Raw genomic sequence first — 24,083 nt, 5'->3', positions numbered from 1 at the left:
TTTTTCGGGAAAAAAAGGGGCCTAACCCCCCTTTTTTCAACATGGAAATAAGCGAGACCAAAATTTGACTCATACTCATGTTACTGAGGTCCAAGAGTGGTCAGGAATTTTGAAAGGAGCAAAGGTTATCCAAAAAAAGTTATTTTTGAAACACCCTATTACACAGTTTTTGACGCAGTCATGAAGTTTGTTTTTAAAAACTACATAGGTTGTCCCAAAATTACTGCACGTTTTTTTCTTTTGGACGAATGGTAGCAGATATCAAAATGCGATTTGTGTAGTCTTAAAGACAGAGCAATTACTGATAAAACAACACAAATCCGAGCTCTCTAAGTCAAAGAATGACCAAGTTACAGGGTTTTGAAAATGGCTTCCAGAGGGGACCCCTACGGAAATTTTAGCTTCTTTTCCGGGAAAAAAACAAAGAGTTGATTGTTTTTTTTTTTAGACGAACGGTAGCAGATATCAAAATGCGGTTTGTGTAGTCTTAAAGACCGGTCAATTACCGATAAAACAAGATAAATCCAAGCTCTCTAAGTCAAAAAATGACCAAGTTACAGTGTTTTGAAAATGACTTGTAGAGGTGACCCCTCCAGGATTTTTAGCTTCTTTTCTGGAAAAAACAAAGATTTGATTAATAAAAAATTCTACAGAGAAATCATCGCGATCGAATGAAGTTGGCAACATGATATCAGCCCGGACCTTGCACCCTGCGATTTTTGGTTATCCCCTACGTTGAAAAAGGGCTTAAGAGGCAGGAAATTGAACTCCATCAACGAGATAAAAAGAGCTGTTGAAACTTTCTTGAAGAACATCAGGCAAGAAGAATTCGAAAAAACATGTTTGAAGAAGTGGGAAGAACGGTTGCGGCGCTGTGTGGCAAGCGATGGAAGGTATTTTGAGAAGGAAACCAGTGTCCAGTCGTCAAGTGAAGAGGATTAAATGCCAGTAATCTTGGTAAGATTGTGTAAAATTGATTTTATTAAACCAATTGATCTTGAATCTTTAAATCTTTGTTTTTTTTTTCTAGAAAAGAAGCTAAAATTTCCGTAGGGGTCCCCTCTGGAAGCCATTTTCAAAACCCTGTAACTTGGTCATTTTTTTACTTAGAGAGCTCGGATTTGTGTTATTTTATCGGTAATTGCTCTATCTTTAAGACTACACAAACCGCATTTTGATATCTGCTACCGTTCGTCCAAAAAAAAAAAAACGTGCAGTACTTTTGGGACAACCTATGTATATTATCTCTCTACTGCTGCTGTTTTTTTTTTTTTCATTCCCAAATGATTTGTGTTTGTGACCTCAGTTATATTCTCAGGCGTTAATTTAAATATTTTTGACTGTTATCTTTCAGTGACTGGAATTAAAGTGATGACACCTCGCTCCTCTGTTACCACTGCTGCGTCAAGGTCAGAGCCTGGAACAGGATTTCCTCGATTTATGCGGCCGAACCTCGCTTCGGTCCGACCGAATGTTACCAATAACCTAACTGGCGTCAAGCACAATGTTGTAGTCATGCAGAAAAACCCACCGATAAAACGGAATGTAACTTTTACTCATAAGGTGAGAGTTATCAAAGTAATTGCAATCAATTGTAGTGTGATGATTTGCATCTGAATAGATCCCCTCTTCATCAAAAATAGTCCGACTCATCTTTTTTTCACCTTTCTTCTCTGTATTATTGGAATCAGGGTGTCTTCTCATGTATGAGGAATTCAAACCAAAGCATTGGAGGTTCATTTTCTGTCTGCAAGGTGTCTAGCAACCTGGAAAACCGGGAAAAGTCAGGGAATTTTTATTGTGTCGGGGAAAGTAAGGAAAACGTCAAGGAATCTGTCAAAATTCAGGATGTCAGGGAATTTTATTTTGCAAGCAATATTCTTGTCGAAAAAACGCCAGGGAAATCGAAAAACACGCACTTTTTTTTTCAAAAATTTTTTTTGAAAATTGGTGAAGAATCAAGTTTCAGAAAAATTGAATTGATTCTAACATTTCTACCAGAATTTCCGCTGATGTCCTTTAAATTTTAAAATTGATGCAGATGTATCTCGTATAAGTTTAGGCACCACATATTCTGCTCTATTCATTACATTATATCCCTAAAACATGAACAAATTCTTACATACATCTTATCAATTCAACCATAACGAAATATTGGGAATAATCCCTTTTTGCCAGGGAAATGTCAGGGAATTATTTTTTCAGTTTTTCAGGGAATTTTAAATTTTTCCTGGGTTTTTTGGGAGCTTTTGTCAGGGAAATCAGGGAATTTTACTTTTGAAAATTGCAATGCACCCTAGTCTGGAACCTAGAAAAGACAGGGAATGCATAGAAAAAGTCAGGGTATTTTACAAGTAGCGTTTAACAGAAGTCAGCATGAATGAAAAGAAAAAAATCTGAATGGAAGTTTTGTTAAAGGATCAGGTAATCCAAAAATTTTAGAGTCAGGGAAAGTCAGGAAATCGGAAATTGAAGAAATTATGGAAACCTCTTAAAGCCTTTATGCGGTGAATTGCCTCCTAGTTATTTCATCAGATAACATCCCAAGATACTGTTACTTAATTGACATTTTTCAACAAATATAGATTTTCCTCTTATCTCATTCTGGTCAAATTTTACCCATATCTTATTTTATTTTAATGAAATTACAGGATACACCTGACAAAGTGTTGAAAAGGAAGATGCCAAACAGTGTTCCGCTACACTTGGAATCACCCCATTCGAAGGTGCCAAAGCTAAACCAAGATAGCACTCCTGCTGTTTCAACATCCTCTCAGGTAAGAGCAAATTAATTTTTGCATACCATGTAAATGCAGTGCTCATGAGATCAGACATCTCCTCCAAAATCTCAAGAAAAACCCCAAAGAATGTCCTCAACAAAATATTTGACTCAAGAGTCATATTGGTTGGCTGTAAGCAATTTTTGGAAACCCTTTCTGTTCATAAATGCTTACGAACAACTCGCCAGCTCTGTTACTCATGTGCACAAAATACGTCAAATCTGAGAGCACAATTCTGAGCTTCATGGGGGGAGAGGGGGGGCAGGGTTACAGCCAAAGTGTTAAATAACTAGGGCTGTGCAAGTACTCGAATTTTGAGTCGAGTTGAGCCGAGTACTCGACTCGGCTCTAAAGTTAGGTTAGGTTCGAGCGAGTACTCAAACTTGGCTGGAGTGCACATAACACAAGTTTTTTTGAGTATTTCGAGCCTTTGAAGCCGTAAACGCTGAAAGACTCCAACTCCCAAATATTTTAATCATACTATTATTATTTTTAGTTTTGGCATCATATTTTGATTGTAAAATCATATGTTAAAACTAAAAATTTCTCAAGCTCGACTTGGCTCGAGGATCATTTTCAAAGCTTGAATTCGGCTCTAAACAGTGACAAAATACTAGAACTCGACTTGAACCCTAAAAACCAGGCTGGCACAGCCCCGTCAATAACCCTGAAATTTGTTGAGCATCGGCATCGCTGAAACCTGCAAGGCTCCACCTTTCCCCTCCCTCTCACACTTAGCGGCTGTTCATAAAATGGACTACATTTTGCAATTAGGAACTGCAATTTCTACCCCATCCTTAAAAACACTTTTGTGCATAGGGAAACGAATGGTATTTACACACGCTGTCTCTAAACTGAGCCAGAAATTGAAGTTCCAAATTGAAAAATGCAGTCCACATACGAAATGCTAAATTTAGGATTTTTCAGCCCCCCTTTCCCTCTTGTAAAGCTCTTGTGACATGGGTGCCTGTGTTTAACGTGTAAAAAAAAATGGCCTACCACTCTCCTCGACCCCCCTCCCTCTACAATGTTACATAATTTATGAATGGCCTCTTGCGGTGTCTTTTTTGATTTGTCAGGTTCTTCATTCCCAGGCAAAAGCTTAAATTACTTTTTTGAAACTGGGAAATATGATTTTGAGTGTATTTTTGGAAAAAAATTCTTTACAGTAAGACCGCAATTTATTGAATTTCACAAGATTGACAAAAACAATCTGGTAAATCCAAAAATTCGTTAAATAATTCAAATTAGCTTGGCCTTTGACGGGACGGAAAGATCTATTCATTAAATTACGATCCTATAAATTGAGATCTTACTGTATCTTTATTTTTGAAATTTTCACTCTTATTTGCTTTTATAATTTTTAATTTTTGTGTCCTGTTTCAGGGGAGTATTCGTATGAAAGGTGCCAACCAAAATAGCTTCAGCAACCTTCCTTCTCAGTTGAGCAAGCCACCATCAGGATATCTACCCTCGACAAGCATCAGCAATAATGTCAAAACATACACCAAGTCAAAGCTTATTCTCCCTCTTGACCACACAAAATCAAAATGTATTACCAGTAGCATCACGCCAGCAAAATCTCCATCTCCCGCGCCTATTACTTCCGTACCTAAAACTTTGCCTTTAAAACCCACTCAATCCCCCATAATCCCAGAGTCGAAGCCCGGTCCATTGCTGAAGAAAATAACAAAAGCACCAGCTCCGTCAACACCTGTCATGAACAGAATATTAACACCTAGCAGCAGCTCTGTTCCGGTTGCTTCCTCGACCAAAATTATCATCACAGACAATGAAGGCAAAGTGCTAGGCACTGTCCCCTCCTCTAGCATAACTAGTCCTCAAAGTCAGTTGAATCTTCTTTTTGCAAGTTCTGCGCCTAGCACTGGTGTTCTGTCCAAGAGTACAACCGTGTCGTCGAATTCCGCAGGGAGTAATGATAGCTCGACCAAAGTCAAAAGTGTAGTCATCCCGAGCAGCAAGTCCACCACTTGTTACGTCTCTTTGGCAGGACTGATGTCCTCCCCTGTTCCTGAAAACCAATCTCTAGACGTCGATCTAAGCGAGATTGGAGGAACTTCATCCGATGTCTGTGATACTCAAAATATTGGTTCAAAATCTCAGTTCAATTTCACTGTTGAACAGGAGCCGATAGTTGTGAATGTACCATCCACGTCTGATACATCATGCAGCAGTTCTTTCATTCCGAGCTATTGTTTATCGACTTCTACAGAAGGTAATTGCTCCCATCTCAAGTTTTATTTCATTCTTTTTAGAATGATTTCACTTTTAAAGACGATTCAAATCTAAATCAACCATTTCAAACTCACTTATTTTCAGTGCCAAAAATATGAAACGAAGAAGTATTGTCTTCTTATAAAATAATTATCAGAAGTCTGTCTTGCCAGAGTTGAAGCTTTGTTGCAAGGGTAATCTGAGAAGTAAAGTTTCTATCTTATATTATCTAAATTTTAATAGATAAATCAAAATGGGTAGAAAGATGGCGTTAAGTTTATCTTGGTTTTGAAATTAGATTTAAGTTTGAAAGTTGCGATTAGTACCACTATCACGTCTGAAGTGAAATTAGCGCGTCATACTGCCTCTCAGTAGTAAGTGAAGCACATTTGCTCATAAATCAGGTTTTTATGTTTTTTAAAAAGAGTGAACACAAAGAAAAAATATCGCAAGGTGTTAAAAATAATTTGATTTGTGAAAGGAGAAACTAAGTTTAGCCGCATTTAGTTTGCGAAACATCAGAAAGATTTTCAAACTTGACTCAAAAGGGAATAAGTACATTCCTTGATGAGTCTTACTTAGCATGTACTTTTATGTACGCCAAGGCTTTGAAAACAACTGATTCACTTTTCTCCTCTTCATAAGAAATAAAATTAAAAGGTTAAAGGATTTCTCTTCTACTCATTGGCGTTTTATTATTGCTTTTACAAACTTTTTTTTACTGTACTTACATTACTGCACATGCAGTAAAATACTACCTAACTTAGGTTAGGTTAGAGGCTGCTGCGAAATACAAGACCAAAAAATGAAATAAAAAACTGGGTTATTTTGCATAAAATATTTTCTGCTGTACACTGACTTTCAATTTCACTTATTTTACCTGTTCTTTTGGATTGCCTTACTATTACCTGTTCTTTTGGATTACCCTATTAATTTTAATTTGGTTTTGAATAGTGAATGAAGAAGCCACTGATTTGAATGAAACGGATGCTGAAGGGGTCGGTATATTGGATCCAGTCACAGGCGTCTACTCTTTTCCATTTGGTAATTTTTTGTTGTCATCTATTTAAAGGATTTATGTTTCAAAAAGTATCCGAGAATTACTTTTTGCATAATATTTGGAATGACTATTTTTTTTAGTTGATAAAGACTTCTAAACTTGGTCCAAAAATTAGTCTGATCTAAGTTCCCCTCTCAAAATTTCACCCAGAATCGCCAGATTCATATATCAATTCGGAACCAAAATATTGACACTTTTATTTGCACTAGTTACAAAAAAATTGAATCCCCGCTCACAAGAGAGGAAAGAATCCATGTGAATCAAATTGCACACTACAATGGTTTTGGCAGACTTCTTAATCAAGCAGTGTTCCTCTCCTGACTTGTGTTGCTCAAAGTATTAACAATGTGCTTATTGCGCTTCATAGCTAAGCGGATGCAAGGATTGAAGTTGCCGCAATATTATTCTGCAGAAGCTGTTATTGTAATGTTTAGCATGCGATTCAACCCAAGTCGATTTCGGTTCCTGTGTAAGCGGAAAGTTTGAATTCATGCATTGAAAAATGTTGATATCTTGGTTAAGAGTTACTTTCAATTATTTTCATTACACAGATCTTGCTTTAAATGTAACTTCGAGAAAAAATACTTCATAATGCTTAAATTTGCACCTTGTCAAAGGATAAATTCTGCACAAATTGAAAAATAGTTTTCATATCACCCCATCTGGTGATTCATTCCACTCACGTATTGAAAACCTAAAGCATTGGAGTTTTTGATGAGACACTTTAATATCGGTGAAGTCAGGTAGCATCGCAGCCTTTCAATACGTTAGTCTTTTTAATATCCTTGTTAATTCAGGCAATGTTGCCAGAAGTCTCTCAGTTTTATTGTCTGTTTTGAGTTTTCCTGATTCGATGAGAGATTTATCAGATAATATTGCAAGTTATCGCTAGATTAGATTGATCGTTTGAGAGATTATTTAGATTGCAGAACCTAAATCAAGGGTTTCAGATGATTTTGCCCAATGCAGTATCTTCCAAATTTTGGCAGTTGAAAGCTTGCTCTCAAACATATTTAGCAAGAATACCCAGTATTTTCTCACTGGGAGGCTAATTTTATGATCCATCAACTTTGGGATACTACTTTTTTTAACTTGTTTTTCTTTTATTTCCAGATGAAAATGAATCAAATCAAGATTCAACCGTTAGTGTAAATTCTCTTCCTAGTTCTCTCGATCTGACAGATCAGTTAGACTGTAACTCAAGTACACACATGTTAGCAGTATCTCCAGGTATGTCTTGCGGATGATTTCCTTTTGAAAAAATACATACTACAGCTGAATCATCAGCTATTGGAGAAGATTTGAAAGGAGTTTGGATCAATTGTGCTGGTCACAGAATTGTGTTGTGATTATTTCAGATTGAAGATCAGCAAAAAGTAATAAGATCCGTCCAAATACCAAGTATCGGAATCCAATATTAACAAAGATATTGCTCTTCCAAAAACTCGGTACACGACATCATCCTCCAAGATTGTGCATACCAAGGTCTCTTCAATCTCGGTTTTATCCATGTCAAAGTAGAGCAACTGGTGCAAATGCGGATATCACTAATTGATAAATCAAAGGTGAAAGAAACCGTAACACTTATGCATATACTACCACAGTAGATGATGTTATACACTTCGGATTCCAAAGGCTGATATCTCTGTTAATATTGGACGTTTGGTCTGTTAATGTGGACGGATCTTGTTATTTTCTGCTAATATAACAACTGAAACCATCGGAACGCGACTCTACAACAACTCAACTGACCCCTGAGCTGTTATCTGATAATGAATCTCGTTATGAATGGAAACTGAGTAAAATGAGCGTGATTATAACCTCGTTTTCTAAATTAAATATAAATTGGAACACTTATTAAGTTAACCAATATATTTTCATGTGACTCGAAGCATTAGATTGATAATACTTTTCAAAGTAAGATGAAACAATGAAAGTGGTGTTAATACTTGTTTTGGGGTTATCTCAATCTCAGAATAAGTGCTAGCACCATTTTAACGATTATTAACACAGAAAAAACTCCAAGCTAGAAACATGGACATCAGCTATTAGTCCAGTCAATAGAGCACAAATAGGGGCTAAGTAGAGACAATTTCTGAGGAAACTTTCTGATATACTATTCCTATGTATTTTTCATCGCTGAATCCGAATTTCACATTTGCGAACAAATCTGAGGCGAGCCAAAGCCGCCATCTTGAAAAAATGGCCGAAATTTGCGTTTTTCGGCCGAAAAACCGAAATAACTCGTATATTATTGAAATTAAGGCAAAAGTAGTTATTTTCTAAATTAAAGTACATAAAATTTCCATTAACAAGAGTCCAAGATGATTAAGATCGGATGGTAACAAATGCCGTTACAGCGTTGCAAAGTTTCCGGCAAGTATTGAGGTTGAGCAATTTTCGTAACATTCCCTGCAAAAAGAGAGCTTTCAAGGCAATTAATCATTAAATCGTGACAAGTGTAAGTATGAATTATAAAAGGAGTGCAATTTTGAGTTCTTGACTTTCAAGAATGGCAGAGGGTAAGGAGGGGGGGTCCGGTATGAGCGCAGCTGCAGGGTCCTCCGTTCCTCCCCCATTTTCATGGCCCGGGTGTGCCCGGTCGGCCTTCGTTCCCCGGTTATCAGTTTTTCTGTCCTCCACAGGCACCTTTTCCGGAGGACAAAAACTTGATGTGCCTACGTATAGGTATACATTCGCTAATAACAACAATAGCTGCCACCAAGCCAAAGAGACAGGCACTGCTAGCTTGTCAAAAATATAATAGTAGGTCTAAATTTTGAATCCGTTAAGTTTAAGCGCGCCGACCGCTGTGATCCAGTCAGCAGTATGAGGAGTTTAATTTGAGTTGAAAACGATGTTGTTCCAATAAACCCTCTCTTATTATTTCGGAGTTATGAAAAAATCAGATGAGGAGCTTCAAAATTTTTAGTCGCACGAACTTCCACCCTATCCTCTCTCGCTATTTACCGCAGCAGATGTCATGCGTAAAGTTACCATGTTCACATTTTATAATGCATTTACACCATGTCATGGTTCCCCCTTCGCCTCATTGCCTCTTGCTCCATCCTCGTCAATCTCTTCCTTTCACTGCATGTCATAGTCATTGTCCGAACATTCAGCGTCTTCTGGATCATCTACGTCATCCCCTTCTTCTTCCATTAAAAGTGCGTCATATTGACTATTTTCGCACGAGCCAAGGCAATACTCGCATATAAGACTGCAATGAAGGCCTTCCTTCCAAAAACCGCGGGCGCCGCGACTTTCTTCAATGCACTTGTACGAGATCTTGCTTAAAATTTCGCTCGTAGCGGGATTTTCCAAGGTAATGATGGGGATGAGGCCATTTCTGCTATTCTACCACCCCCCAGTCACACGAGTATTTCTTGATGATCATCCATTGCTATGTACTTGAGGATAGGAGCATGAAATGTGGTAGCATCCTCTGAAGATGGAAGACAAGCGAGATTTTGTACATCTTAGAAAAAAGTCCGTACATAGCTTTCATACCTAAATTCAGCCAAAGTTTTTTTTATACTCACCCTTGTAGCTAAACGATCTGAGTAAAAATTATTTTCCTGCTTTACAAATTTCTTCTTGCTTTAAGGCTGATTTTTTAAGCATCTGAGTTGGCTGAGTGGTTCTCCAGGGTTGCTAAAAACTTAACTTTGGCTTGTCTGAAGAGTGCGGTGATATTGTGTCACACCCACTAATGGCATGAATGAACAGTACGTGTTCGGCTTTCGCTTCATTTTGAAGGCTGCCTCGGTTGAAAGTATTTAAAGAGTCTCACCTTTGCCGGATTTTAGAGGGAAAGCATTTTTGACGTCACGTGACTGAGCTGTAAGGAGGACAAGACGATCAATATATTTTCCTACAATGACAACAATTTCGCCCTGTTTTGCCGTTTCCAAGGCCTTTGAAACTATTTGATTGTGTCAGTGACCTTTTCTGCTTGAAACACAGACATGGTTTCAGCCCTGAAACGTTTCATGAGACTTTGGATCAAACGGGATTTGTTTTTGCCGTTTTTCAGAAAATTTGCTCGTGATGTTACTGGGACCATACTTTCATGGAATTTTATTTCCACTGATGAAGCTTGTCCTCTTCGCCATCTTCTAGGTCTTTTCGTGCTGCATCTTATAATATCCTTGGGATAGCCGCCGAAAACGATCACAGAATTAGCGGAACATACTTCGATTTTACGTAGGACACGTGGTTGTTGCATCTTGATGAAAATGCCTCATTTTGTCTCCAAATCACTCGATGGAGCAAAAAACGGACATCTATGACATAAGTAGGATTCTTGTCGTCAATTTTATCTTCACACCGTGTAAATGTAAAAAACAAATCATAAAATGTGGAATTCGCATGCCGTCTGCTAAGTTCAACAAAAGGGTAAAGGGTGAGAGTACGACAAAAAATGTTGAGGTTCCTAATCTGATTTTTTATTAGCAGTTATGCCCCGAAACAATAAGATAGGTTTCATTGGAATAACATCGTTTACAACTCAAATTAAACTTCTAACCCGGAGAACGAAGGCCTACCGGGCACACCCGGGCCATGAAAATGGGGGAGGAACGGAGGACCCTGCAGCTGCGCTCATACCGGACCCCCCCCCCCTCCTTACCCTCTGCCGTTCTTGAAAGTCAAGAACTCAAAATTGCACTCCTTTTATAATTCATACTTACACTTATTACGATTTAATGATTAATTGCCTTGAAAGCTCTCTTTTTGCAGGGAATGTTACGAAAATTGCTCAACCTCAATACTTGCCTGAAACTTTGCAACGCTGTAACGGCATTAGTTATCATCCGATCTTAATCATCTTGGACTCTTTTTAATGGAAATTTTATGTACTTTAATTTAGAAAATAACTACTTTTGCCTTAATTTCAATAATATACGAGTTATTTCGGTTTTTCGGCCGAAAAACGCAAATTTCGGCCATTTTTTCAAGATGGCGGCTTTGGCTCGCCTCAGATTTGTTCGCAAATGTGAAATTCGGATTCAGCGATGAAAAATACATAGGAATAGTATATCAGAAAGTTTCCTCAGAAATTGTCTCTACTTTACTCCCTATTGACTGGACTATATTGTCGCATGGTATATTGTTGTTGATGCCATTCAATTATAAACCATTTTATCCACTTTTTATTACTAACCTTTTCATGATGTGCACTGTTTGCCACATAAATCAGATTCGAGGCTTTGCATGTCGTTGAATCAATATATCTTCTTTATGTAACGTCTTTATGTTATTAATTGGAGTTGAATACTTTTCAAAGTCAAATGGAAAAGTGTTGAGGGTGGACTTTTAGTTCGAGTTGTACACACACTGAACAAGAAATAAACCTTTTTGTCAAGGCAAGAGTATCTCTCATTAATTCTATCTTTTATTTCAGGTTCCGAATCTGCAAATGATTCATCCTTATCTCATATGGTTGAAGAGACAGTAATATCGGAGGTATGTAAAATGTATTTTCAAAACTTTAGGAATATTTTCCTTACTTAATCTATTTACTCACAAGACATAGCGTTCCTAAAAAAATTGCAAAATCTAGCACCAATTCTTCTATCGCGAGACATTTTGAAAAATCTATCAACTTGGTGAATAATAGAAATACATTTGTTTTTTGCTGAATGATGAATATTCTTTTCAATGTCGACTCTGAACTTCTTTGATTTTGGTCTATTTATAAGCAAAAAATTCAAATTGACCGACTTTAGATGATTCATAAGTATGAATAACATTTTTCTTTTCTCTTTAGTGTAAATTGGACCAGTCAGCACTAGATGAAAACTGCGAGAACGAAACAGTCAATGAATGTGATATAAGCAATATCTCTGTCACGGAAGTGACTCTGGAAGAAACGTTGGAATGTTTTGGTAAGTCCTAGCTAAGTCTTTTTGGTGAGAAATCTGTTGTTGAATGTTGAGTAACATGCCTCATTATAGTGGCTGTTTTCCAAGCAGAGCCCGAAACTGAAAAATCGGTATTTCTTCTTGTAATAATTATTAATTCTCTCTCGAGAGTTGAAGAGCTGGTCAAGGAAATATTGACGGTGAAATTACCAGACCACGTACCTCGTTTGCAGGGTTTAAAAATCTCTGCTCTCACTTTACTGTTTTGAAGGAGAACAAATCGATATCACTCCTCAAAGTTTTCACAGTATTCTTCGCACAGGAAAGAAAAATTGTAGAAGTTTTCAAGAATTGACGTTGAGTAGTATTCCATTTAAAAAATTAAGTATGACAAGAAGCCTGCAACGTTGCAAACCAAGATATGCGGTCTGGTAGTTCCACTGTCCATATCTCAGAGAGAAAAAAAGAAAGAAAAAAAAATGTACTATTTTGAGTCCATTTAATTTTGATGGTCAGAAATCTATCCCATGAAATTCTAGTTTTTCCCCTCCTTTTTGAATTACACTTTTTTATAGTTCTATCTGTTTTGATCCTTTTTTTCAGAGGCTGATGATACCCAAGGAATGTATAGTGAAGAAATTGTAGAGAAAGACTCGCAGAGCATTGACAGTGTTTTTGAAAACTTGTGATATTTTCCCCTAAATTAGGTATTTATTTTTATTATTGTATCAATTGTGTAATATATGTATTTTTACCTGTTAATTAATTTTCAATTCTCAACCTGTTAATATCATTCTCATTTTTTTTGTTTCAAAGCAAAAGTATGATTCACTTACTGTAAGCCGGAGGTTTTGGTAACCAATATCCATCACCCCTTGTCTTAGGGTTTCAAAGAGATGCTCTTGTCTTGAGTTTTTGTCCGCGTGGGTTAATCAGCAAGAATAGTGAAGAATACAAAAGGAAAATGAATTAAAGAGCTTCCCCATCTCGTTTTGGCAACCGCTAACCTCTTAATCAATTTACTTTATGAAGTTGGTCGTATTCAATCGGCTTCATCTCCTGAAGAACGAATTTTTTGTAATATCTCAAAGCATGTTTACAAGAACGTTCATCAATAAATATTTTTTAAGCATTAATATTCTTGCATGAATCATGAAATTGAAGAGATGGCCTTTCTCCCATACTCACAAGTGGTGTGAGTAGGTACTTCTGTTTGCAATGGCATGAAAGTATTTTTTTATACTCATTTAACCGTATTGTTTTCTCAGAACTATCTCCATCAGGCAATATTTGCATTTTTAGAATTTAATTTTGTGGTTTAAGGCCTGAAAGGTCTTATAAACTTAAATGTAGACCTATTTGTAACACAATCAGTTTTAATTCGATAACATAAGTTGAAAAATGCGAGTCTCAGATCATGACATCGTAAGCCTTTCTTGTTTTATTTTTGAAGGAAATCTAATCAACAGTTTCTATTAAAAGTCGTGAATTTTCCTCTTTCACACTAAAGCACCATACAAAAATGCAAGGAAGCATTTCTAATTGTCTTCCTTGAGGAAAATATGTCAGTGTCAGAACCTTTGAAATGGTGCACATGAGAGCCGCATTTTTCGCAATTAGTCGACAAATTGTTTTTCAAACAATTCGTCGGTTGAACATATAATCTCTTCAATCCATGCACTTTAATATCTTTGTGATTTTGATAACTACAACTTAACAATATGAAATGATTGTAACTAAATTTTCTTCTTGTTTCCGCAGGAAACTAATTGTGAATGCTTAGTATTTTTACTTTCAGCGGCAAGAAATGAGTTCAGAATTATTGGTTAGTGTTCAAAATTGCTGATTTTTGCATTTTTAAATACCAATTTTACACCTGACAGGGTGAAGTTAAATTTCATGTCAATTGGTTGACACTAACCAATTAAGTTTGTATAGCTGTCACTGAATTCGACCATGTACTTAAGCTCCATCTTTAAACTCTTATCAGACACAACATTTTAAGAAAGAATGCGTTCACTATCCAGCTCATTTGCGCTCTAAAAAATCAGTCATTGCAAAGGTGTTTCTAAAAAAGAAATTAGTTTGAATGTTAGCCAATTTCGAACATGTTAACTTTCATACAGGTCAAAAATTCTTGCGGTGATTCAATATGTGAATTCAATTTATGAATACTTGTAAAAATATTGTACCTAAAAAATTGTTCTTTAGGTAGATGAAATTTGTTGTTTTGCTTGTTGTACGAAAAGAAGAGCTAATATGTCTCTTTCAATGAAGATCTAGAACAAAATTTGAGATAAAAATACTTAACTGAGTTTTTACTGTTCCTCCCCCCCCCCCTCTTTTATCCCTTCATCACCTGAATAATCCATAAAAAGGTGTACTATTATTAAAAATGCTATTATAGGACCAGTTCATCCAGTCAACGACCAGAACTGTTGATGTAATCATCACACGATTCAGTTCTTTTGAAAAATCACATTAATTTGGTCAAAAATCGGAATAAAACTAGAGCTGCATAGGGGAAAAAAGCAGCAGCTCTTGCAATTTAGTTTCAAAATCAGTTGTCAACAATAAAAAAAAATACATTAAAAGATTTAAAATCGGGCTTGACAGTTCATATATGTCTTCCATTTATTTATTTATTATTATAGAGAGGCACTAATTCCTTAAATTATGTGCAGAGGCTTTTCTTCAAAGCAAGGAATTTAAAGTTAGCCCAAATTTTTGACCGCATTGACACAGTTTAACACCCATTTGACAACCAAATTTGGGATTTATCATCTTGGGATCCAAACTTCTTGATGAGAGAAAACATTAAATTGCCCAAAATTTATATTTGACAAGTATAAGTAGAAAACAACATGCTAGAACAAACTACAACAAAAAAAGACCTAAAATTAAACATCAAATCTTGTGGGATCTTGAACATATGCATTCAAAGCAAAAAATATGAAAATTATTGTCTTCAGATAATTTACAAACATTATTGTCACAAATTACATATCATAGATTCTTAAGTAACATAGAAGCATCCACAAAAATCACTGACAAGGAGGTAGTCCCAACAGAACCAGCAGTTTACTACGCTGCATGACATTTTTTAAATTTATACACTTTTATCATACAAAAATATAAAACGCATCACCGGATCTAAGTACAGAGAGGAATTAATGGCTGTCACTGAAAATTTGGGGCAAGGAAGTCAAGTTCGACTCTTTCCTCACTGAAAATTTTAAGTCTCTTGAAAAGTGAACACAATTTGTAGTTAAGGAGCGTTCAAGGATGGACCGTGTTAAACAGAAAGGAACCAAGCCACATCAGCCATTGCCAAATTTAATTGGGCAATTTAATTATTTACATGAAAACGGTTGTGCGGATTTTCGTGCAAATTTCAGTGAAAATTCTCCATGGTAAAAAGCAAATTCCTTAAAATTTGAAAAGAAATCCAAACAAACGTTCTCTGGTAAAAAATTTAAATGCCCAGTTAAACTTGGCAATAGCTGATGTGGCTTGGTTCCTTTTTGTTAAACTAGGTCCAGATTATGTAACGCACTTGCAGGGGAATGAATCTAGCTTTAGGGGGTTAAAACATTACATGATATACTCCAAAAATAAAACGTATGAGATTTTAGGGAGAAGGAAAAATTTTTGGACCACTTTTCATGAAAAAACCGACAAGGGTATACGGATTTCCCTTACAAGGAGAGCAGGGTAAAAAAATAATTATAAAAGTACGGTACACAATGCTTGGAAGCATCCCAACTATGTGGTGTCTCCAATGGATGAATTTCATGTTTCACAGGGTTGTTTTATCGATTAGTACTCAACAATTTGCAGAAAAATAATGAAATGTTAGGAATCAAAACTCGACTTCAGAAAATTTCTCTTGCTTATGCAGCAAATTTTCTCATCGACACATAATAAATTATTAATAATTAAAATGAATCAAATTCTAATTTGGCTGAGAGATTAATAACATGAGGGGAAGACAGTGGAACTTACAATGTTTCGAGAGGTACTTGAAAACTTCATTAACATGAATTTTCCATAACTATAACTAAAAAAAAAAAAAAAAATTGGTTCAGATAAAATGTTCGATGTAACCATTCACACAGTATTGAAAGGCAGTAAGAATGAGAGGGGAACTAGTTGCGTTGGGATTTTGTTGAGACTGCAAATTTTTACAAAATTCAAAAACTTCTAGACAGCTTTTAGACCTTCAAATGTTGATCATTCCTGTTCTACAAATCAAAAATCGGTTTTCTAGAAGGCCACCCAATCCCAAATTTCGAGAAAAACTGTGCCATTTGGCGTACGCTTAATCTTTCGAGCCCTCAAACATTTTCTTCCTTTTCAAAAACTTTTTTTTTTCTTGAAACTTGGGTTTTCGTAAGTGGGCCTTTGAGGAAAATATTGGCTCAATTGTCGCTTGAGCTTTTGCAAAGTTTTCTAGTTTGTTTGCAAGTTGTTTACCATCCATTTTCCTTGAATTTCTTCTACATTAACGTAAATAAATGCTACCAAGTATCCATTGCTTTACAAACTTCCTTTGTAAAATAGGTACACAAGTCTAGAAGTGTAGAGTTTTTCAGATACTCGAATTGATTCCTTGATAACTGGATTGAATGGCACCCTGCCTTGTAAACATTCATAACAAAAAAATGAACTGAACAAAATAAAACAAAAAAGAGCAAACTAAATGTTCGAGACAACCCAAACTTTAGTACAGCTTCGGAACAGCTTTGTACAGCTCATAATGCTTTGGAAGCTTAAATCAAAATAAAATGAATAAGGGATTTCACAAATGAGACCACATTGTAACTTTGCAAAATTTGAAAGGGACAGAGCAAAAATAATTTAGCACAATTCACAAAACTTTGCTTGATGCAGCTAACATTGCTTTAAAGTTTAAAATTTATGAGACTTGCTTAGGGTGGTCTCACTTGAATGGTGGTACATCAAAATTTTAAATTCTAAGATTAAACACTTCACAACTACATTAAACGATTTAAGTAACAACTGGAAAGATCTATTCCTCTTTCTCCGTTTCATAGGTAAAAGAGCAAGGTATATATCAATGGTTACAAAAGAAAAATACGCACCTCCAATGAAATATTTCAAAAAGCTCAAATGCCGTTTTATTTTTTTTAAGAATTTTCTGCAAATATATTTGCACGAGTGAAAAAATGTTCAGAAAAAATATTGAGCTTTGATGAAAAAAGATAAAACATGGAGGATGATGGCGATGTTGCAGTCAGACATGCGCATCTTTTTTATTTTTGCCAACAATACAGAAATTGCTTGCTACAAAGCACACACCATCAAGTTAAGTTTTTCTGCGAGTTCTGAACAAGGGTTTTCTCTTCTTTTTCTTTCGTATGGTCTCGCTAATTCATTAAACAATTTTAATTTGGTCAGGAATAGAGGACCCTCTATTTCAAAAGTAGGTATGTCACAATACCCGGTTTATTGAACCTTAAATAGAGAACCACAGATCGTCTGTCTAAAGAAAAAACACTGAGAGATCAGGTATAAAGGTTTGATCAAACAGATGTTCACATAAGTATGAATTGGTAAAATATACAACAAATATTAATAAAACTTATTATTGTCTCGGTTACACTTAAAATTTTAACCACCATTTCATTAGTCCTTACATGACTAGAAAAAGGATAGGGAAAGGTAGGTGAGGTGCATCCATAGTACCTAAAACATTCGGAACATACGCATCAACTAATTTTATGATTAAATCAGGGCAGCAAAAATCCCTAGATCTCTGAATTGATACAAATATACAACTAAAACCAGACTCAAGAATAAACAGTTGCTTCCCAGTCCTATTGATCAAAATGACACATATCCTTGTCAGGCGTAGAATGAAAACAGAAAGAACTAATGAGCCACAATGATGTTACAAGCAACGGGGATCGAACCCTCAAAAGTTTCCACATGTTTTTAATGACTTAGTATTATTCAGTCTCACTACGAGAGTCCCTATTGCAATCAATATTTCAGGATGACCTTGTGAGTTGAGCATGATAAGATGGTCCAAAAAACAGGCAAGGCTTGATGGAGTATCACGTGTGAAACTTAAAAAATTCTAAGAACAGTGCTCATCTATGTTATTACAAAATTCGGTACTCGATCACTGATCTGATAGGTTTAAGTGACTTGGAATTTGTCAAGGACAGTTATCAGATTTTCACCAAATGTCTACAAAAAGGTAGTGCAGATGAACTTTTATCAGCTTAAAAAAGCTTCACATCCGATAATCAGAAGGGTAACATCTGTCATTTTGATCAAGAAAGTATGAGGAAAATATCTAAGTATTGTCTCACTGTGTGAAAAATCAATTTTAAAAAAAAAAAAAATCAAAATAAAATGCAAATATTTTTTGATACATTTTTTTTTGATTAAACATATTTTTCACTCTTTACAGTTGCAGTATTTAAAATAATGGGATAAAGTTTACTTTATTTCAGGGATACAGGAACGACCTACAGAATGAAAGTTTTTTTTTATATAAATAAAAATCAATAAAAACTAGGGGAGCGAGAAAGTAAAAATATGCATATTAGAAAAATTTGCGGCCCTGATTGAGCTGCACCATGTCCATTGAGACACTGCTCAAAACTGAGAAACAATTATTTCTCTTCGCAATTTAATATCACATGTTAAAGCATTTTGACACATGCATTCGAGGCAAACAGCTCTCTTGATCTGTATATGAAAATGCAAGGTGCAGAGGTGATTTAGCAAACACTAAACTTGGGCAAGAGTAATACCTAGAGTTAAATTTTCTAATAATTTACAAAGCTTCTTTTTATCAATTACTCTATTTTCTTTCGAAAAAAGTTAGGAAATGTTTATTCCTCATGAAACAGGGAGGTTTAGCGAGAGATATGATCCAAGAACTCCTAATCAAAAATATATTGAAGTAATTTTGTTCCTACAAAGAATGCCAACTAAAATAATACGTATTCAATTTTAAGTTAAAATAAAAGTTTGTTCTAAGAGAAAAACTTTGACAAACGAGAATTTCTCGACTAAAACTATTTGACAAAAGTTTGCTACCACAAGTGATACCTTAAAAAATGTATACAGGGTGTCAACTAAAACAAGCTGCCCAAAAATCAGTACGTTTATAGTACTTTTTCAATACATTCCCGAGAAATTCAGTACTTTTTCAGTACCTCCATTTATGACGAATTTCTCTCTCAAATTGCGACAAAAACGAAAAATTCCGGACCTTATAGCGGAATTGCTGCACATTTTCAGTACTTCCGGACTGGGCTTTCAAAATCAGACTTTCCGGAAATTCCGAACTTGTAGACACCCTGAATTAATCTTTTTTTTTTAAAATTCCCTTATAGATTTGATTACCTACAAATAAAATGCATAATACTTGACTCCCTGAATGCTAGAAAAATTATACTTTGATTTTCCGATGAGCTCAGCTCAATAGGTGCTGAAGTAAAAAATGCAAGCTTATAGAAAGCTAAAACGTAGAGCTTCAGAATTTTAAAATTTTGTTAAGTACATCTTCAATCACATAGATTACACAGGCAAAACATTAATCGGCAGATAATTATTGTTACAGTGTCAAAAATTGGAAGAACAAAATGTTAACAGTAAAAACATAAAAATACAGCAGAGAAACATAACAGGAAACATTTTCATACTTACGGATGACTAGAAGAAGGAAACTATAGATGTGTATCATTAATAATTTAGTCACTCCCTCTGTTCAAAAAAGGTGTTAAATTCATGAATCATTCTAGTAAACCAGTTAAAAATTGCTGAGCTGCAGTACATAACAGCAGCAAAGCACTTCATACACAGACGGTAAGCCAAAAGAGACTTGTCTAGCCTTGTCCATCAGACAAATACATAATTTCAATTGCCAGCATACTGGTGTTAATTTCAAAATTGTTGAACGGTCTTGGAAAGGAAGTATTAGAATTTCTAAATTATTTAAAAATCAAACAGGGGGTGAAAAACTAAACTGAAGTCTATGGAACTATTTGGGATGTTTCTGTTCACATTTTATTTTTTCAACAGTATTTAAACTGATTCATGCATTATATTCTCCGAGGTTTCTTTGCAATGGAATGTGGAAAAGAGGGCACCGACCTCAGATCAGTTACATTCATTGAAAGTCATTCATTAAAGTATAAGCAGCTAAAAACTTAAAACATTGCAAAAGGAGATGTATGCATCATCAAAAAGAGTGCTGTCAATGTGGAATAATCAGTGTGTAGGACGAGTGGCTTTCCTGATGAAGGATTGGATCGAAGGGGGAAAAAATCCGGCAGAATTAACCTGGCTTCCTCAAAGTTTTTCATTGACAACTTTCCTCTAAAGTGAAATTCTCAACAATTAAGTACAAGAAAGAAAACTGTAAAAAGTACCAGAAAATTTAGAAATTACCAAAACAACGATTTTTAACCAGAAAAGTAGAAGAAAAGAGATCTTCTTGAATTAAGTATACCCCTACTCTGAAGGAGTGATTAAGATCTGCATAACATAGAAAATTTGGATTTATGTATGCAAAAATTTAGAATTTCTAGCCATAACCTTGGAACCTTAACAACTGGAGAGAAGGCTAATTCTTCCTACATATAACCAAGAATTTTACAGATGACACTTTGCTTTAACAGAATATCCTCCTGCAATAATTGTCAGATGAGAAAAATGGGGAATTCTACAAAAATAAATATCGAAAAATGTTGAATTTTTTCCATAACGAGCTTCGCGTTTGTTTCCAAGCAAAATAACAATAGGAACAAATATTGCACACACATGAAAAGTCAGGGGCAGGATATTACTTTAAAATAAAAACTATAAACTTCCCAAATGCACTTTGATTATTCGAACGCTCCGTCAACGCACATTAGGATTGAAAACTGGTTACTATTTGCCACTGCCAAAAAGAGCTAGATTTTTAACACTTGTGGCAGATCAACTACTCTAAATGGCGGCGGTGAATCTTTTTCATTTATATCATTTATATCTTTTACAATCGGCTTGGAGCAGGGGTGAATTTTTGACTGGTGTTTTTGTAATAGGAAATTCCGGGTGAATGAAGCAAGACAAACTTTGCACTTGAACGGCCGTTCACCCGTGTGAATCAAGACATGCCTTTTGAGATCTGTTGACCAGCCAAACACTTTTTCACACAGGTGACACGGGTATTTGCGCGTGCTTTTACCTCTTTTTTCAGTGACAAATTTACTTTTCTCAACGGGTTTGGGGGCTAGTTTTCTGTACACAGTAACATCATTCAATTGTAACTCTGGCATGACCAAAATATGTGAGGACTCCTCTGAGGTTTTAATGGCACTGTTATCTTCTTCCATTGTAATCATACAAAACTTCAAAGGATTAAAATCTTCACTTTCGTTTCTATCACCAGAGTCATTTCTCCCGGAGGAGCTGCCATCATCATCAGGCTGATCACAATATTCTTCTTTAATATCTAATACACTTTCAATTTTAACAGGGAACCCTTGCTCCATGTCTGAATCGTTTTCCTCTTTTGTGACTTTGTTTTCTAGGCACTGTTGAAGATCAAATTTAACCAGGTTCAGTGGTTCTGGAGTCGGTAGGCTTGTCGAATAATTGTCGTTAAGCTCATTGTTGTTCTGTTCTTGTGGCAGATACTTAGCCTCCACTCCGTGTGTTGGAGAGATGGATTTTGCGCTGGTACTGGAATTACTGCAGGAGGTAGGGGAACTTACGTTTTGTCCCGTTTCCAATTTTTCGTCCTCCGCTTGTTTCTCTTTTCGCTTGCGTTTCCGCTCAGCTCGCAGCGACTTGGCAGCATCGCTGTAGCTAAAGATGATGTGCTGTGCATAGTGCTGAAGGAGAAGAGCTGCAGATGTAAAATGTTTCTTGCATTCGCTGCAATTCAAAGAGAGGTCTGCAAAAAGAAAAATTTGAAATTAGTTAAATTTTATAAAAATGCAAATGCTAATTAGTATCAGGAGAACTCAAAACTGATAAAGTGGAGCAAAATGGGACAAATTTGGCCAAGAAAATTTCCCAATTTGGTGTGGAAGAAAAAAAAAAGGCATTTTTTGTAAAAAAACATAAACACCCAAGATTTGCCTCAAGTCAGCCATTTTGTGTACCCCTCACTCTTTTTACATTTTGAGCTGTCATGAGTTGTTACCCAAATTTTGTGATGATTTGGATAATACCCTCTTTCAAAGATAAACTGATCTCACAAGAAAATACAATAATGAACAGTCAGCTTAGATATTAGGTTCTTATCGTCTGAGTTCTGGAGAGACAACGCCTCCAACTTTCGAACCAATTAGTTCACATTTCACCTCAGGCAACTGTATCAGCCTCTCTGATTGAGATCTTTCCATATTCTTTTCTCGGCAAGCTTAGGTAATCGTCTCGATAGCTTCCGATGGGGGTTCTTTAGTGTTGTGAAAACCATAACTTGCGATCATTACCTGATGTTAACGGATGTCATTCACGATGAATGAATTACTGCATTATAAAACACACAGGAGAAAAAAAACAAGCCCTGGAAAACTAATGCAGCGAAAAAAATACGCTTTATTAAAGCCACCATAAATCATTTTTGGATGGGTTTTAAAGGTTGTAATTTAGCGTGGTGCATCATTGTAACTTGAGATCTCAAATAGAGAGATCCATACTGGAAAAAATGCAACAAGTTTTTAGGTCCATATTTGGATTAACAGCAAACATTTTTGAGTCCAGATATACAATAGAAGAATGAATGAATCCTCAGGAGAGGTCATCAAAGACTGTTATCCATCGCTTCAAAAATTCAAAGAATCCATCAGGAGTTGAGGAAAATAAAGTGGTACATCAAAATAAACTGGCAGCCTTGGTGAAGTTCAGTCAGTTAATTTTGGGTCCTTTTCTGTATAAGCGGAAATTTTCAGACCTCGTTCATCAAATTGAGTACAAATTAGGTACATACTCCAGTCATTCTAGATAAGTAAGTACCAACACTCTTTTGCAGACTGTTTCCCTGGTGTTAAAAGTGCATGATGAACTTTCCTTCTTTTCACTGTCAATGTTTTTAGTGCTATTAACAGTGATAAAGGTCTTGTACCAGAATTGAAATAAATTTCGGTAGAAACAAAATCACTTACCATTTAATGACATCACTGAAACAACATCAAAGCACCAACTAACCAAGACTATGATGATCCAGAGATTTACACTACCAGTTGTTGAAGTTGACTCTGAAGCAAACAAAATTGACGCTGGGTTAAAAAAAACAGGATGAGAAGGGGTTCTTTTGGTGATTCATACAATTTAGCATCCAACATTTTTTAGAAATAAATAATACAAATTTGTGCTAAGTACTGAAATAAGAATTTATCCCTTTGAATCAAACCTCTCACTTCCTTGCACATGCTGGAATATTCTTGAGGTTGACAAGCACACTTTACACATTATGTGCAACAAATCTGCTTAATCGTGTATTAAATTAAATTTATACATTCGGTGGGTCAATCTTTACTTACAGGTTATATTGAGTTTGAACCTCTGCTTTCTGCGTAGTAATGTCCAGAAAGTTGATAAGATTGATTCCTATCAAGTTGGATAGGCAATAAAATTGAGAGGAGTCATGAAAGAGGATGTATTGGGAGGAATGAACTCAAACAGATCTCTATAAAATAGATGGGGAATCGATAATTCCAGCCATGGCAGAAAACATAACCTGTAATACTTGTGATAATGCTGGGCTTGGAAATACCGATCCTGTCAAAGAATTAAATGAAATTACAGGAAAGAAGGAATTCTATTCTTATTAAATGCGATAAAGTAAAATCTGGTATTTTGAAGAGGCTGATAAGTGATAACTGAGCAAATTCTTTCGGAGTTGTTATAAGCAATGGTCTCTCTGGACAATATCAGAGGTAAGTACCAGAAAATGTCAATGTTTCATTTGAGAACTGATGAAAATATATTCTAGATGCAGCAATTAAGTGTATTTAAGAAATATTTACCTCATCCTACCAGGATTTTGGGTGATCTTTCACGAACTTATCTCGTTATCTGCAAGAATACATTCGTTTTAGTGATAAGAATTTCGTTGTTGTAGCAAGTGATCAATAAGCTAATACCAACTGTATGTACGAGAAATGT

General features: G+C 35.7%; 2 protein-coding genes across 3 annotated transcripts in view; one reads left to right on the top strand and one right to left on the bottom strand.

The window, feature by feature from the left end:
- The window catches only part of LOC109029598 (uncharacterized), a 22,147-nt gene extending 7,903 nt beyond the window's left edge, over window positions 1-14,244 (top strand). Inside the window, exons 8-15 of the mRNA XM_019040117.2 lie at window positions 1,355-1,563; window positions 2,652-2,777; window positions 4,167-5,016; window positions 5,970-6,059; window positions 7,189-7,305; window positions 11,480-11,541; window positions 11,846-11,963; window positions 12,543-14,244. Coding sequence (XP_018895662.2) covers window positions 1,355-1,563; window positions 2,652-2,777; window positions 4,167-5,016; window positions 5,970-6,059; window positions 7,189-7,305; window positions 11,480-11,541; window positions 11,846-11,963; window positions 12,543-12,628 — 1,658 coding nt within the window. The 3' untranslated portion in view covers window positions 12,629-14,244. The remainder of the gene's footprint in view (window positions 1-1,354; window positions 1,564-2,651; window positions 2,778-4,166; window positions 5,017-5,969; window positions 6,060-7,188; window positions 7,306-11,479; window positions 11,542-11,845; window positions 11,964-12,542) is intronic.
- LOC109029597 (uncharacterized) lies at window positions 12,542-24,083 on the bottom strand. Of its 2 annotated transcripts, none has more exons than XM_019040116.2 (3): window positions 23,945-24,083; window positions 23,081-23,173; window positions 12,542-21,864 (listed from the first exon to the last, which is right to left on the bottom strand). In XM_019040116.2, the coding sequence occupies exons 2-3, from the start codon at window positions 23,091-23,093 to the stop codon at window positions 20,879-20,881; spliced, it is 999 nt and encodes a 332-aa protein (XP_018895661.2). In that variant the 5' UTR covers window positions 23,094-23,173; window positions 23,945-24,083; the 3' UTR covers window positions 12,542-20,878. The 2 variants fall into 2 exon arrangements, with proteins under 2 accessions (XP_018895661.2, XP_072158555.1); XM_072302454.1 differs by lacking the exon at window positions 23,945-24,083 and adding an exon at window positions 23,459-23,645.

The sequence above is a fragment of the Bemisia tabaci genome, chromosome 7, assembly GCF_918797505.1.
Source record: "Bemisia tabaci chromosome 7, PGI_BMITA_v3".
NCBI lineage: Eukaryota > Metazoa > Arthropoda > Insecta > Hemiptera > Aleyrodidae > Bemisia > Bemisia tabaci.
The sequence above is the reverse complement of the archived record's forward strand: the minus strand, read 5'-3'. Positions and strand labels throughout refer to the sequence as shown.